The following is a 13522-nucleotide window of genomic DNA, read 5'->3' as shown; positions in this document are numbered from 1 at the left end:
TTTATTTTTATGGCATAAAATGTTGTTTTTAAATACGTGTGTATATAAACAGTATGTAGTGAAACTTAAGGAAGATGCGCGCTGCTTAGGCCGCGTGGGGGCGCCAGTGCTCACCGTGCAGCCGTTGTGTGGCCTCACACGGTCCGCGGTTCAAGCAGGCAGTGGTGGCAGCGAGTCGCCTCCTCCAGCTCTGTCTCCCTCCACTCTCTCCATGTTGATCCCGAGCAACTTCTCCACAACACAACACTCCTCCAATCTCGCGGCACAGCCTTGTTGCACGGTTTCCTCCTCGGCCCTTATGGATATGACGCCGAACTGGGACGGGAGCACGGAGACGACCGCATGATTCATAAAACACGGCCGACACAGCGTAAGTTTACATTTTTGGGGCTTCCTCGCTACATCACGTCGTTTGTGGTAACTTGCTATTTTTAGCTAACGTTACTTGTATTTCTTGGAATAACGTGCAATCAATGGTGTTATTCTCCACCGCTTGCTTGCTTGCTTGCAAAGATTACACTGATTGGCGAGTATTCGGGTATTTTGTGCTTGGAAGCGAGGGTTCTTTTAGAAATACTTAACGGTTCGCCGTTTGGAGGAATTCGCCCACTTTTGTGTGTTGTGAGGCAGGGCATAGGCTAACGTGTCTAGCTTAGCGTTAGCGACACCAAGTCAGGGTTGGCCACGTTAGCGAGCGATCTGAGCCAAGTGGCCAGTTCTGTTTTGAATTTGTTCATTTTGCTACACTGCCACTTGGCTCAATGGCAACCATAAATACTCGCGATTGATGTGAACTGTACAAGCCCCTGGAAAGCAATGCACGTCTCTCCGTGGACGCTTGACCTATTGATGGCGTCTATTTGTAGTCTTGTCAAAGGAAACGGGTAATCTGAAGCTCTAAAAAGGCACATGTGATTGAGCAGTACGTCAAGATAAACATCGAGGATGAATGTGGTTGTGAATAGGATATTCATCCTTCAACGTGATGCACGACTTGAGCTCACGATGCGGCAATGTAACGTTAGAAGTCAAGTGGTGTGCCATGGCGAGTGATTCAAGCATCACGTTGAGTGGCTGGGAGACATTAAAATTGTGTAATTTGTAGGCGTTGTCATTTTCTGACTGGGGGTGTTGACAAGCAGATTCTCAATGGCAAATGCTTGTCTGCGTTGTCCCCCTTTTTCTGTTTTATCAAGGGCAGTATCATTACAAGTACAGTATTTGGGTCTTTGTGGAACAATCACGACTTTCTTTACTACAATTTACTGTAACATCTGCCATAACCTTTGTTTACAATATGATCAGAATATTTTGACACCCATCGTCGTAGTGGGATCTATGAAATGTTCACGAAAAGACACGTACTAAATGTGTCACCCAGCTTCGCTCGGCCTCTCCCATCTGTGTTGACACAGATAAGAAGCTCATCATATAGAAATGTGGGACTTAACTTAAAGTGAGATAACCCTTTATGTACACTTACATTAACAGATTAACGAACACTAAAGATCGTCTCATAAGTGTATGGCGATGTGCTGTTGATTTAGTCTGTACTTGTTTGTTGGCCGAAGGACAACATGATATCAACTATTGGAAGCTGAGCATGCATCCATCCAGACCTTGGCTATTAGAGTCCTCCAGCCATTATTCTGCTTGAATTGAAACAAGGGTTCAGAACAGCCAAAGAAAGACTTGCACAATTAAAACTTGAGTCAATCAATTCACTGGAGGTTTCCCGTTGTGGATCAAAGAAATTTAATAAAAGGTGAGTCTCTGTTGTCAAAGCATTAAAGGGCCTTTGTGATTGGCCGAACAAATTTGGCACTTATTTTATAGTTCAGTTCGACTGGAACAGATCATACCATTTTCATCAATGACAGCATAATAAATCATAGATTTTTTGGGGGAAGGTATATTAAACTTTTGAACTATTGATTAAAGATACATTTGGGGCGCTGTTGTGTTGATGTGAGTGTGCAACAGTATACAGTATGATAGCTTGGCATGAGGAGATAGCTGGTGTCTGACTCCAACAACAACAAAGCAGTGTTTGGAACCCAAATGTACCGGTATATTTATATTTATATTTCCTGTAAAGTTGTCCTTTTTTGGGGGGGAGGGGGCGCATGGGGGAATCGATTTTGGCAAAGAGAAAAGGGTGTACCACGGGCAATTATTAATTCACAGATTGCTCCAAAACTGATTGATGTCATTGAAAATGAATGCCAGTTTCATTTTCCTGAGCAAAAAATACAGTAGTTAGTTAGTTTATTAGTGAAAAATGTAGCATCATGGCAACATATCTGCAATTTCACCAACCCTGTCTGTTATTAAGAGCGATAAAGGTTTAATGACTGGCGCTGGAAGTTAGGGCTGCCACAAACGATTATTTTGCTAGTCGACTAATCACTAAAATTAGTCGCGATTAGTCGACTAATCGGATAATATAGACACCGGGGTAAATCACAGCAGCAAGCTGCTGCTCATATAATAAGCATCATTCGCTTACAACTTAAATTCTTTATGTACAAACTAATCATGAAGACAAGATGATATAACATCAACTTGTATTAAACTTTGCAACCTAAACCATCATTCCTGACATGTTTATAAATAAAGGAGCGACTTAAATTGATGGCGATACTCTGGCCTTACAATTTTTAGCTGAAATTCTTTAGTGCGTTTTAAAATTGAACCAAAACTATACACTATGCAGAGTTGCACTAATACAGTGAAATGATCTATGAATACAAAAAGAAGTACTTGTATTCATATTTCACTCTTCTTTTTTTTAACGGAAGGTAGTGAAATCAGAGGAGTAAATTGGGCAATGCTCTGTGCTAAATAAAACTTAAATAAACACTTGTATTGGTTTTTAATTTTGTGTTAATTTAAACTTTATCAAAAAGGTTTTGATATTGTTTTCACTAGTATGCATAAATTAAAAGTAGTAAATTGATCTACACAATGTGGTATGCACCTGTAACAAAAAAAGGAAGAACTTTTTTTTTTTTTTGCACTATAACATAGTATGTTACAACAAACCTAATTATGGATTTTATTGTTACGTGATGCCAATGAGTGGCACATATGTCGTTTTTGTGTTGAGTGCTGATATTTCCCAATTCATGAACGCATCACTCCGTTTGCGAGTGAGAGAAAGAGAGAGCGAGCAAGCGTGCGCTTCCTGCTTCGATGTCCACCACAGGCATAAACACACAGAGTTTTGGTTGTTAATCAACACGAGTTTACCGAATAATGGCTGCTCAATCCATAGAAGATGCTACGACGTGTTAGCGTACCAAATAGGAGCGTTACATCAAACACACCGTAACGTGTGTATGCTCATTGCAGCTCGCTTTTAGACACAACTGTGCCAGGCATAAGCCATAACTTGCTTCCTTTTTATAAATGATTGAGCATCCCCATCGTGCTTTCGGACTCTGTTGCCAACACGAATTAGCCCTTACAGTGTAACGCTTACACTACTTTACTTTACCCACAATGCTTCAGTTTACATCACCCGGATTACCACCACTATGCATGTGCGTTGCAAATAGGAAAACAGCCAGCGGGAGAAGAGCGAGACGCGGCAAGTCTCGAAAGAAAAATGTGCCAAATAAATAAATATATGAATAAACGACGCGTCACGATTAGAATGAATTGTCTACGATTTTGATGGTCGACGTCGTCATGATTAGTCGACTAATCATGGCAGCCCTACTGGATGTGTAATAATCTGTTATTGAATGACCGCGTAATGGCACCCTCCAAAAGCAGAATGCCATTCTGATTAGTAATACTGACAGCCCAAAGGAAGTAGGTCAAGCGATCAATAAAAACCCACTCTGCTTACGTCTGTGTTACTTTATACACTGAACATCTAATGTCCTTTTGATGAACGCTAAATCCTCCTTTGCCCAAAAAAGTCATTTTATTTCCACCCCATTATAGCTTTAATAATGATTGACATTTCCCAGCGTTGATCTGTTAACGCTAACGTCCGCTCATGACATGTGACGCTCTACCTTGCTCAGGCGGGGATATTTAATGGTGTTGCTCCCTAAGCCTATCAACTAGAACTCCAGCTTTGCTCAGCCGTTGGATGATAAATGAGGAGAGAGTGGTGGAGGAGAATGAATGGCTAGTAAGAATTTGAAGAGCTGTTTGAGTCACGTTTCGTAGGTGATATCTGCTGTTGTAATCATTGCTCGGTTCAGCAGCAAGGCACAACAGATGTCCCGGCTCCCATGTTGTTCAGTGGTAAATACTTAAAAGACGCCATTTTCAAGCAGACAACTGTAGAGCGGACCTCTACACCTTTGTCCCTGCTCTGAAACCAGCTGGGACTTGTGTTGCTTGCCCTCTGCCACCCTCCGCATTACTATTTCAATATACTCTTTCGGGATACAGTGGAACCTAAAAGTCCCTGTATAGGTGAAAATAATTGTGTTTCTAGATTTGACCTGCAAGTTTGAATGATTTTAAAACGGTCGCCATGTATGTATGTACAGTATGTGTATATATAGCCCCTCAAATTTTGGAAACACAAGTCTGTTTTTTTCATTATTAAAAAAAAAAAAAAAAAAAAAAAAATCAAAATTCTAGATTAATACATAGGTCATTGACATTCTGAAGGAATATTGATGGACTTATTTGGTAATCATTAAATAATAAAATGGATATAAGATAAAGAATAAAATGTTAATCAAAACAGAATGCTTTATAATTTAGTTTCTTCAAAGCAGGAACCTTTTGCCGAGATAACAACCTTGCACGTCTTGGTATTTTCAGTAAGCATTATGATGTGGATGATGCTTTATGATCTGGAATGACTTTCAGTTCACAGCTGCGCATTATCAAGAGTTGATAGCTTGACATTCTTCACCTCATTGAATTTAAAGATGTTTGCAAACTTTTGATTGGTACTGTATGTGTATATTTATGTATACATACATATATATATAACACGGATGACATTGTTGATGTTACTGGTTTCAACATTGGTACAGCTGCGCACACACATGCACACACACACGGGCTGGGCAAATAACCTGGTGAGTGGTGACCCTTGAGGTTTGTTCCTAGGCTGCAGGTTGTGGTGCATATGTATTTTTAGTCCGGTTTTAACGTCATACCTCTAATTATCCTTTCATTTTTATGTCTTGAGAGATGGCTCAGCATTTTGTCCATTTTATAATCAATAGTCACTTCTTACTGATCTCGAGAACAATTTAAGGAGGCATTTAGTCTCTTTAAAGTGAAAGTCAACCCAAAAATGTTCCTTACAATAATATGTTATATGCAGCCGCTGTAGTCTAAGCATGTTTTTCTGATTAATATTGTTTTTGTGGAATATGAATTAAGCAGCAAAATCCACCTGTTTTCATCCCTCTCGGGGGGCGGCCATGTTGCCACTGGCTGTCGATTGAAAATGACATCACAGCTGCTCAGGGCTCAGGTAACAACCAATCACGGTTCAGCTTCAGAAAACTGTGCTGCATAGTATATAGTTTTGTTTCAATTTTAAAATGCACTAAAGAATTACAGCTGAAAATTTTAAGGCCAGAATATCGCCATCAATTTAAGTCGCTCCTTTATTTATAAACATGTCAGAAATGATGGCTTAAGTTGCACAGTTTAATACAAGTTCAATGTACTATCATCTTGTCTTCATGATTAGTTTGTACATAAAGAATTTAAGCTGTAAGCAAATGATGATTATTATAAGAGCAGCTGCTTGCTGCTGCGATTTGCCGCGATGTCTATATTATCCGATTAGTCGACTAATCGCGACTACTGTTAGTGATTAGTCGACTAGCAAAATAACCGTTTGTGGCAGCCCTACTGTAATGGTCAGCGTCGCTGTCGTTGCGGTGTATTTTTCCAGCATGACGTGCCGCCAGCCGGCCCGACGCCACAGGGGGTAAGCGTTGGTCACAGTTATCTAGGCCTTTAGAACTAGTAAGGCAACACATTTAGTTAGAGCAACACGTCAGCAGCTTTGGAATATAATTGCGGACTACCATTGTGCATTATGCTCTTGCTTTATTTGCTTTCATTGGGAAAAGGCAACATTGGACTCACTCGACCTCCACCCAACTGTGTGTTTAGTGAAACTTGTTGTGTGCATTGTTAATGAGGTAACACACATCAATAGTTTTGCTGTCAGTTCAACTGTTACCATAACCTTTTTTTTCCAACGGGGTAAGTCAACATTTATTCAAGTATGATAGTTCTTTATTTGCAGCTTTACAGAGTTAGTAGTTCACTACCAGTGTTGTGTGAGCATTTGGCAAAGTCCCCGAGAGGCGCCTCACTTAGGACAGCCTGGAGCCGGGAGGGTTGAGTCTCCTCCCTCCTTAGCGAGGTGCATTGAAAGGAGGAACCAAGGATGTAATGCTCTAAGGACATACGTTGTGTGTCGAAGTGACAGCTTTTTGTTTATTTGTGCATCCCTCCAGGTGAGACAGACGGCTTTGACAAAGGCCTCTGGATGTGGTGTGTACTGCAACTCAGGTGAAAGGTAAGAAGAGCGCTCCCCTACTTGACCACCATTTTCATATTTTAATAATGAATGAGCTCAGACCAATTAGCAGTATTATGGTTTCGCCTCTATTGAAATTACTGCTGCTTTCTGTTCATGTTAGACTTTATATTTTGCCTGGTAAGTTTACGAGGCATTTCGTGACTGAAGCTCATTTATCACCATGTTGGTATTTGTACATTTGAATGATTTTTGCATTCAACACTAAACCGTTTTGTATAAGTGCTGATACAGGGTTGATGTTTGTGATGCATATAACTGGCTTGACGAAGATTAAGTTCACAGAACTAAGAAGAACCTATCTGTGCTTCATCTGGAATCAGAAGGCAGGAGATTTTGCACAAGCACGACTGGCTGTAGATGGGTTGAGATGAGGCTAGCTGAGAGTACTTATTCATCTTGCATATGGTTAGAAAGTGTAATGACTAGGTACTGCTTCTTTTTCAACCACCTATCTTGAGAAGAGTGTATTTTGGTGACTTCTGACAGGATAATTGTACTGTGCACCATCTATATTTATGTTGGTCATATAAAGTGTAGGAGTCATTTGAGTGTTGTCCTGACTGTTATTTGAAGAATATGGTACCTTCCTTTTAATTAGCATTTTGGTTGCCAATCGTTAATAATAGCTTCACGTTGATTTTACCATACCCGTTTTAGTGTGTAAATGTGTTCTGATCGACATCTATGTCACAACAATAGACAGTTTCTTAAACAAATACCAATTAAACATTTACACCTTTTTACTGAGCACAACATTTAAATGTCACAGTGCAGAGTGGAAGAAGTATGCAAACCTTTGACTTTAACAACTGGCTGTGCCTCCTTTAGCAGCAATAACGCAAGCAAACATTTCATGTAGTTGCAGATCAGACCTGTACAATGGACAGGAGGAATTTTGGACCGTTCCTCTTTACAAAACTGTTTTAGTTCAGCATTATTCTTGGGATGTCTGGTGTAAATTGCTTTCATTAGGTCTTGCCACAGCATTTCCATCAGGTTGAGGTCAGTACTCTGCCTGGGCCACTCCCGTAGGTGTATATCCTTCTTTTGAAGCCATTCATTTGTTCATTTATACTCCTTTAAGTCATTGTCCCTGTGTGCTCTTTTGTTAAGCTTTAATTGGGAGACTGATTTTCTTGCGTGCAAATGTCATGATAAACATTGAATTCATTTGTCCATCAGTGATAGGAATTCGTCAAGGTCCTGAGGAAGCAAAGCAGTTCCAATAGTGATGTGGAACATCCAGGCCTTTTTGCAAATTTGAAACCTGTAGCAGTGTTATCATGGACAGCAGATGCTTCATCCATGGCGTCATCCAATGACACCCATTCTTGTTGAATATCTTAATTTAGCGTATATTTGACAACAGAGGTATTCGATTGTGCCAGAGACATATTGTTTTATGATGAAGTATTCAAGGCTCAAAATATGTTTTTGTCTTTTCTGACCAGTTTTGGTAACCATTGACTTCACTTGTTTAGCAACGTTCTATTTTTGAGGAGCAATTTTTTGCAACTTAATCCCAGAGACCTGAAGCAAGCGTTTTATTAAAGTGATCATCCGGTCGTGACAAGCTCAACTTGTGTATTTTATTTTTTTTTTTTTATCAGGAAAATATTAGCTTGCATTTTCAATTTGATCAATTATTTGAGGAGAAATGACTAAATAACTAAGGACTTTCTGAACGCCCATAAAAAATGAGTATTATGACCACTCCCTTCTCCCCTCCCTACATGTCTTGATGGGAGTCTCCATAGGGATCGGAGACTATTTGTCCATTAAAAGTCAATGTAATAAGTGTATTAAGTGTGTCGGGGTGTGTCTAGGGTGGAGTGATTGCCTAATTAATACCACCTGTGGCTACCTGGAAATGTGTTTGTTTGGTACAGGGAGAGAGAAGGCAGGGTACAGATATTTCTGTTGACCGCTAGTTTTTACCATCCTCTTGTCCAACACTGCAACTTTGTTTTGATTCATTGTACAGTTAGAAGTATAATTTAGTGAAGCGTCAGGTAAACACCAACAAAACTGCAGTAATGGCTTCAGGCTTCCAACTTGGATTCAGTGTGTCAGACAGAGCCCTCCTTTTCTCATCTCAGTGACTAATTGAGTTTTTTGATAGTCACACAACATCATGAATAACAACAAGACTCCACTGCCTTCAGTTATTGAGGTTGTTAGCAACACAGATGAAATAGTTGAGATTTTGCGGTAGAGTTATTATAACCTTTTTAATTGTGTGCAACAAAGTTCCTATTGATCATGGCCATAATGGAGTCATGGAAGAAGTGATAGAGCAGCAGATATTTATGATGCGATTAAGATGCTGGATGGTGCTAAAGCATGTGGTATGGATTGCATTACTGCAGAACATTTCAAATATGTCAGCAGCTGGGGCGGCATGTCTCAGTGGTAGAGTGGTTGTTTTCCAACCCGGAGGTTGTGGGTTCGATCCCTGGCCATTGTGACCATGTCAAAGTATCCTTGAGCAAGACACTAAACTCCCACTTGCTCCGGATGCTGCGTCATCAGTAGGTCATCATGCTACTAAGGCTTTTGATATAATTAACCTTGTAAAACTGTTCTGTGAAATTGCTATGTAAAGGTGACCGTGTTCCTACATTTTTTGTTAAGTTAATAATGGAGTAAGACAAGGAGGTGTGCTATCTTCTAATTTATATTGATGACCAATCAGTTCAGGTAAACAGTTCTAACACAGGTTGTCTTGTGGGCAATACTATCGTAAATCATTCTTGTATCCAGATGACCTGATCCTTTTTCGCCCATCATTTAATGTGCTGGTTTGCAAGAGATACTGAAGATTTGCTCCCCACCATTGCATAGCTCATTGCATGACATATATAATGTGGAAAGAAAGTCACAAAAATAATGGATGGATGGATGTTAGTGAGTTCTTTGTATGGACCTGTTTCTGTTTTAAAGGTTCACTACATAAATAAATACAACAGTGTCCTGCGTGCAGTAAGGCTGGAATGTTCCTTAGAGGATATAAAAATGATGATAAATTGTTCTGGAAGTTAATTTTTATAGGTTGGTAACTCAGACGCAGTTTAAAATAATTGTTGTGTTTCAAGGCTGTTTTCGTAGGGCTTTTTCCCTTTCCCCTGACCGAAGAATTCTCAAAAAAGAGACTTGCCAGTCTAAACTGGATCATTGCCTACTATACTGGCACTAACCCTCTGAACCATATCACATGTGCCTTCAGGGAGGGTGTGTACCAGCTACAGTAGGGTAAAAGTGGCAAAGATTCACCATGCTTATGGATCGCCACAGTCCTATAGAAAAATGGCAGTCCTTTTTTAAGTTGAGTTTTGGTTGGAAGACGTTCTCTCCATTCACATCCCTTAAATATACCTTCACTGTTGGCAAGGCCTAGAATAGAACATTACCACATATCCTCCCACAGAGCATCACAAATTATCCAGTGTCTTATTTTCTCTAGCAGTTGACTTCCATTTTTTTCAGAGCAAAGTAGTTTTAAACAAGGCAAATTAGAACACCCTGCAAAGATACCAACTTCACATATAGATCTAGTAGCAAAAACTGGGATTTCTCTTCTCTTGATCTGTTTTCTCCTTTTCTGTTGTTTTGTCAAACCATGTGAGACAGTGTGATACCTTTGAAACTGTCTAACCTCCACAATATTGGCATGTATAATTTGTTGTTCCCCAGCTTCCATTAATCAGTTAGTAGCCTGCGACCTAACAAACAAATCCAAATGCGAAGTTCTATAAATCGTGTTCACTTTTATTAATAGTTTATATACTACTACTGCTCTACTTCGTGGAATTCTAGTTTTAATTGCTAAAACAAAACCTGTGATGGTTGCCTAAGACTTTTGCACAGGTCTGTCTATGTTATTTGAAGTCGGATTCGCTCCTAAAATTCTGATTCGTGTCGACGCCAGCAAAGGACCTTTGATTGGATTCGTAACATTATGACGTTTTCCCCAACAAAGAAAAAAGTATGGATTTCCCGGGAAATAAATAAAATTTGCCCTAAATAGCTCACGTTTCCAACTTATATGATGAGTGGTGCTCTGAGCCACATTCAGTGGAAATGGACAGGAAAAAATGTGTTCGTGATGGATTGGACTTTGCTGCCAAAAGCTACCAGCATGGCTCCATGCCCCCTTCTGCTCCAATATGGTGTAATTTTGTTTTGTGTGAACACAGTGTTTTGGAGTAATTGTCCTCGAAAATCCATAAAAACCCATGAAAAATCCAGGATTTCATTTATTTAATTGCAAATGTAAACAGTTTCTATTTTTCTTGCATTATTTTTGTGTTAGGCTACGTTCAGACTGCAGGTCTCAATGCTCAATTCTGATTTATTTTGTGTAATCCAATTTTATGTGTCATTTACATATTAATTGAGACCTCAGGCTGTCTGGTGTGTGAACAACAATTTACAGAAAAATAAATCATTTAAACAAATCACTATTGCAATGTTGAACATTATATAAACAAGTATTTAGTATTGCTACGTGAGATGGGTGGCAGATAGCACGTCTAACATGCACGGCATCATCTGACTGTGATTGTTTCTTAGACGAGGGAGCAAAAATGTCAAACTTAAATAGCGAGATTTATCATATTGTAGCGTCTTCCAGGAACAGACGTAGTTTAATTATCACGTTTTTATTAATCCAAGTACAACTGCTCGCGCTCTTCTTTCTCCGCTGCTCCACTCGCTTGCCGTACGATGCATTCATGAACCTCGGAAACATCACAACTCAGCAAAACACAAATCCGACCACAACACAGATAACCCAATTTGTTACAATATGCTGTTGAACATTCAAAAATGTCAATGCCTAAAAAGTGTATACAATTTTATAAAGACTTTTTAAAGTTACTGTATTTTTTCATTATAAAAATAGTTTTAATATAATTAGCAATAATTGTACAGCAACTGTTATTGTATGTATTTTTTTCATCACAAAAAGTGTACATATGTACTGTAATGATCACTTGGCTTTAACTTGAATACTTACTGGGTCATCATAGGCTGTTGCTGCTGAGTGTTTAAAGATTTCAGTGTCTTAATAATTTACAAAATTAAGAGATTTTTATTGTTAGTGTATTTTTTATTCTGGTGTAATTTCTTAGAATATCACCCGAATGGTTCGCTTTTATTTATTTTTTCGAAAAAAAAAAGTACAGTTTACTTGATATCTTTTAAAAATAAAGATATTAAAAAAAAAAAAAAAATTGTACCGAAAATATACCGAACCGAAGTTTCCAAAAAACCGAACCGAAACGTGATTTAGCGTACCGTTACACCTCTAGTATTTAGCGTGAAAGATAACTGGTGTATAGCGATAAGGCTTATACATGCAGTTGGGCTGAAAAAAGCACTTCTGTCAGGTGAGGCGCATTTTGTTTACGCTTGCTTGTGTTCCCCTACTAACATTTTAATGATTGGTTGCACTTGTGGCAACATACATTTGTCACCATCAACCACTGAGAGCTGGAGCTGTCAATCTCTAGGAGCACCGACGTTTTCGTGTGAGCTACTTATTTCTATAATCCATTTAAAACTCTTGCCATCGCATTATGGCATGAAGTATTGTAGTTGCCCCCAACCCCCGCCCAAAAAAGATGACATCATCCCTCCGTCCATTTTCCCAGCCTTAAAATCGATTGATTTCACCATGACTCATTACATATTTACTTTGTTCATACCTGTCTGACTCAACCACACCACAAGGAGGGAAACAAATTAGTTTGATTAACATTTTTGTTTTAAAGGGTTTATGAAGTAGTCTTGGTTGTATTGTATTGTATTGTATTACGTAAGATGTCCAATGTGACACAAAAATATGATCATGCCCCCACCTTTTGTCATTTGATCTGTCCTCTTATTTGCAGTTCAAAGTTAATGTTTGACACAGGAATGTGTGGTATTGACTGGGCAGGCAGGTGCTGCTGCTGTGCTGTATAATTGGGTAAACATTAGCAGAACTATAGTTTAGTAGGCAGTGCTGGCTGAAATGAATGTGAGTCTTTCCTCATGAACTTCAGCTAATGTATATAGTGGGAATGCGATTGGCACTGTTAGTACATGTACTTATACTCTTGGAAATGCTGGGATACTACAATATTGATACCACTTTACCAGTTTGGCATTGAACTGTAACTCTGGCATGCTAATTTTTTTTAGGATACAAACTATCACAATGTTGTTGTTTTTTTCTGCCATCGATGTAATCTCATATCATAATTCAAGTACATCCTTTTTTAAAAGCAATTAACTTTTAATATATATATAATACTCTATAAATAACCCTATGAATAACACTACACTACAAAACTCATGATGTTACGAAAGCAGTGTTTCATTTAAATTAGAGATAGACCGATTACCGGCCAGCCCGATTATCAGGGCCGATATTTGGCATTTTGGCGATTATTGGCATCACCCTTTTTTTCAATTTTAAGGCCGATAAATTAAAAGCTGGTTTATTGCAACCTGCTGCGGTGTGGTTCTTTCTGTCTGTCTGTGCTGCACAACTGGCCCTGCCTCCAAAGCAGATTTGCCCGCCCACAGCACCATCTGATTGGTTCCTTGTGCAGTGGTAACAGCCAACGTGAAGCTGCCAGTGTCTCTCTCGCTAGAGCACGGCAGAACATGACGCGCACAGCAGAAGGCGAGTCATAAATTCCTGGTATTAAACAGACCTTTAGGAAATGTTCATAAAGGTTAGGCCTTGTCTACACGTAGACGGGTTTTTTTTAACAACCGTATATCCTTCTCCCACCTGCGTTGGAATACACATAAAAAACCGCATCCACACGAAACCGCAGAAGTGCGTTTTCAAACGCATGCCAAGCACTAGGCGGCAATGGTTAGCCAAATACAGTCCATTCAGAAGGAACTTCCGTCCTTTGACGTCACTTCTACGAAACCAAAAACACGACGCCAAACGCGTTCGGGAGGATAGACAAT

General features: G+C 39.4%; 1 protein-coding gene across 2 annotated transcripts in view; it reads left to right on the top strand.

The window, feature by feature from the left end:
- The first annotated feature begins 86 nt into the window (after positions 1–86).
- osbpl5 (oxysterol binding protein-like 5) overlaps positions 87–13522 on the top strand; it is a 38339-nt gene continuing 24903 nt past the window's right edge. The window contains exons 1-2 of one of the 2 annotated variants that reach the window (XM_086028522.1): positions 87–370; positions 6465–6526. Coding sequence is in view for 1 of the 2 variants with exons in the window: in XM_086028521.1 (XP_085884647.1) it covers positions 4974–5057; positions 6465–6526 (146 nt within the window). In the remaining variant the exon portion in view is untranslated. Of the gene's footprint in view, positions 371–4875; positions 5058–6464; positions 6527–13522 lie in introns of those variants that run through there. The other variant, XM_086028521.1, reaches the window with a different exon arrangement.

The sequence above is a fragment of the Filicampus tigris genome, chromosome 4 (assembly GCF_054856515.1).
Source record: "Filicampus tigris isolate MCC_2025a chromosome 4, RoL_Ftig_1.0, whole genome shotgun sequence".
NCBI classification, from domain to species: Eukaryota; Metazoa; Chordata; class Actinopteri; order Syngnathiformes; family Syngnathidae; genus Filicampus; species Filicampus tigris.
The sequence above is the reverse complement of the archived record's forward strand: the minus strand, read 5'-3'. Positions and strand labels throughout refer to the sequence as shown.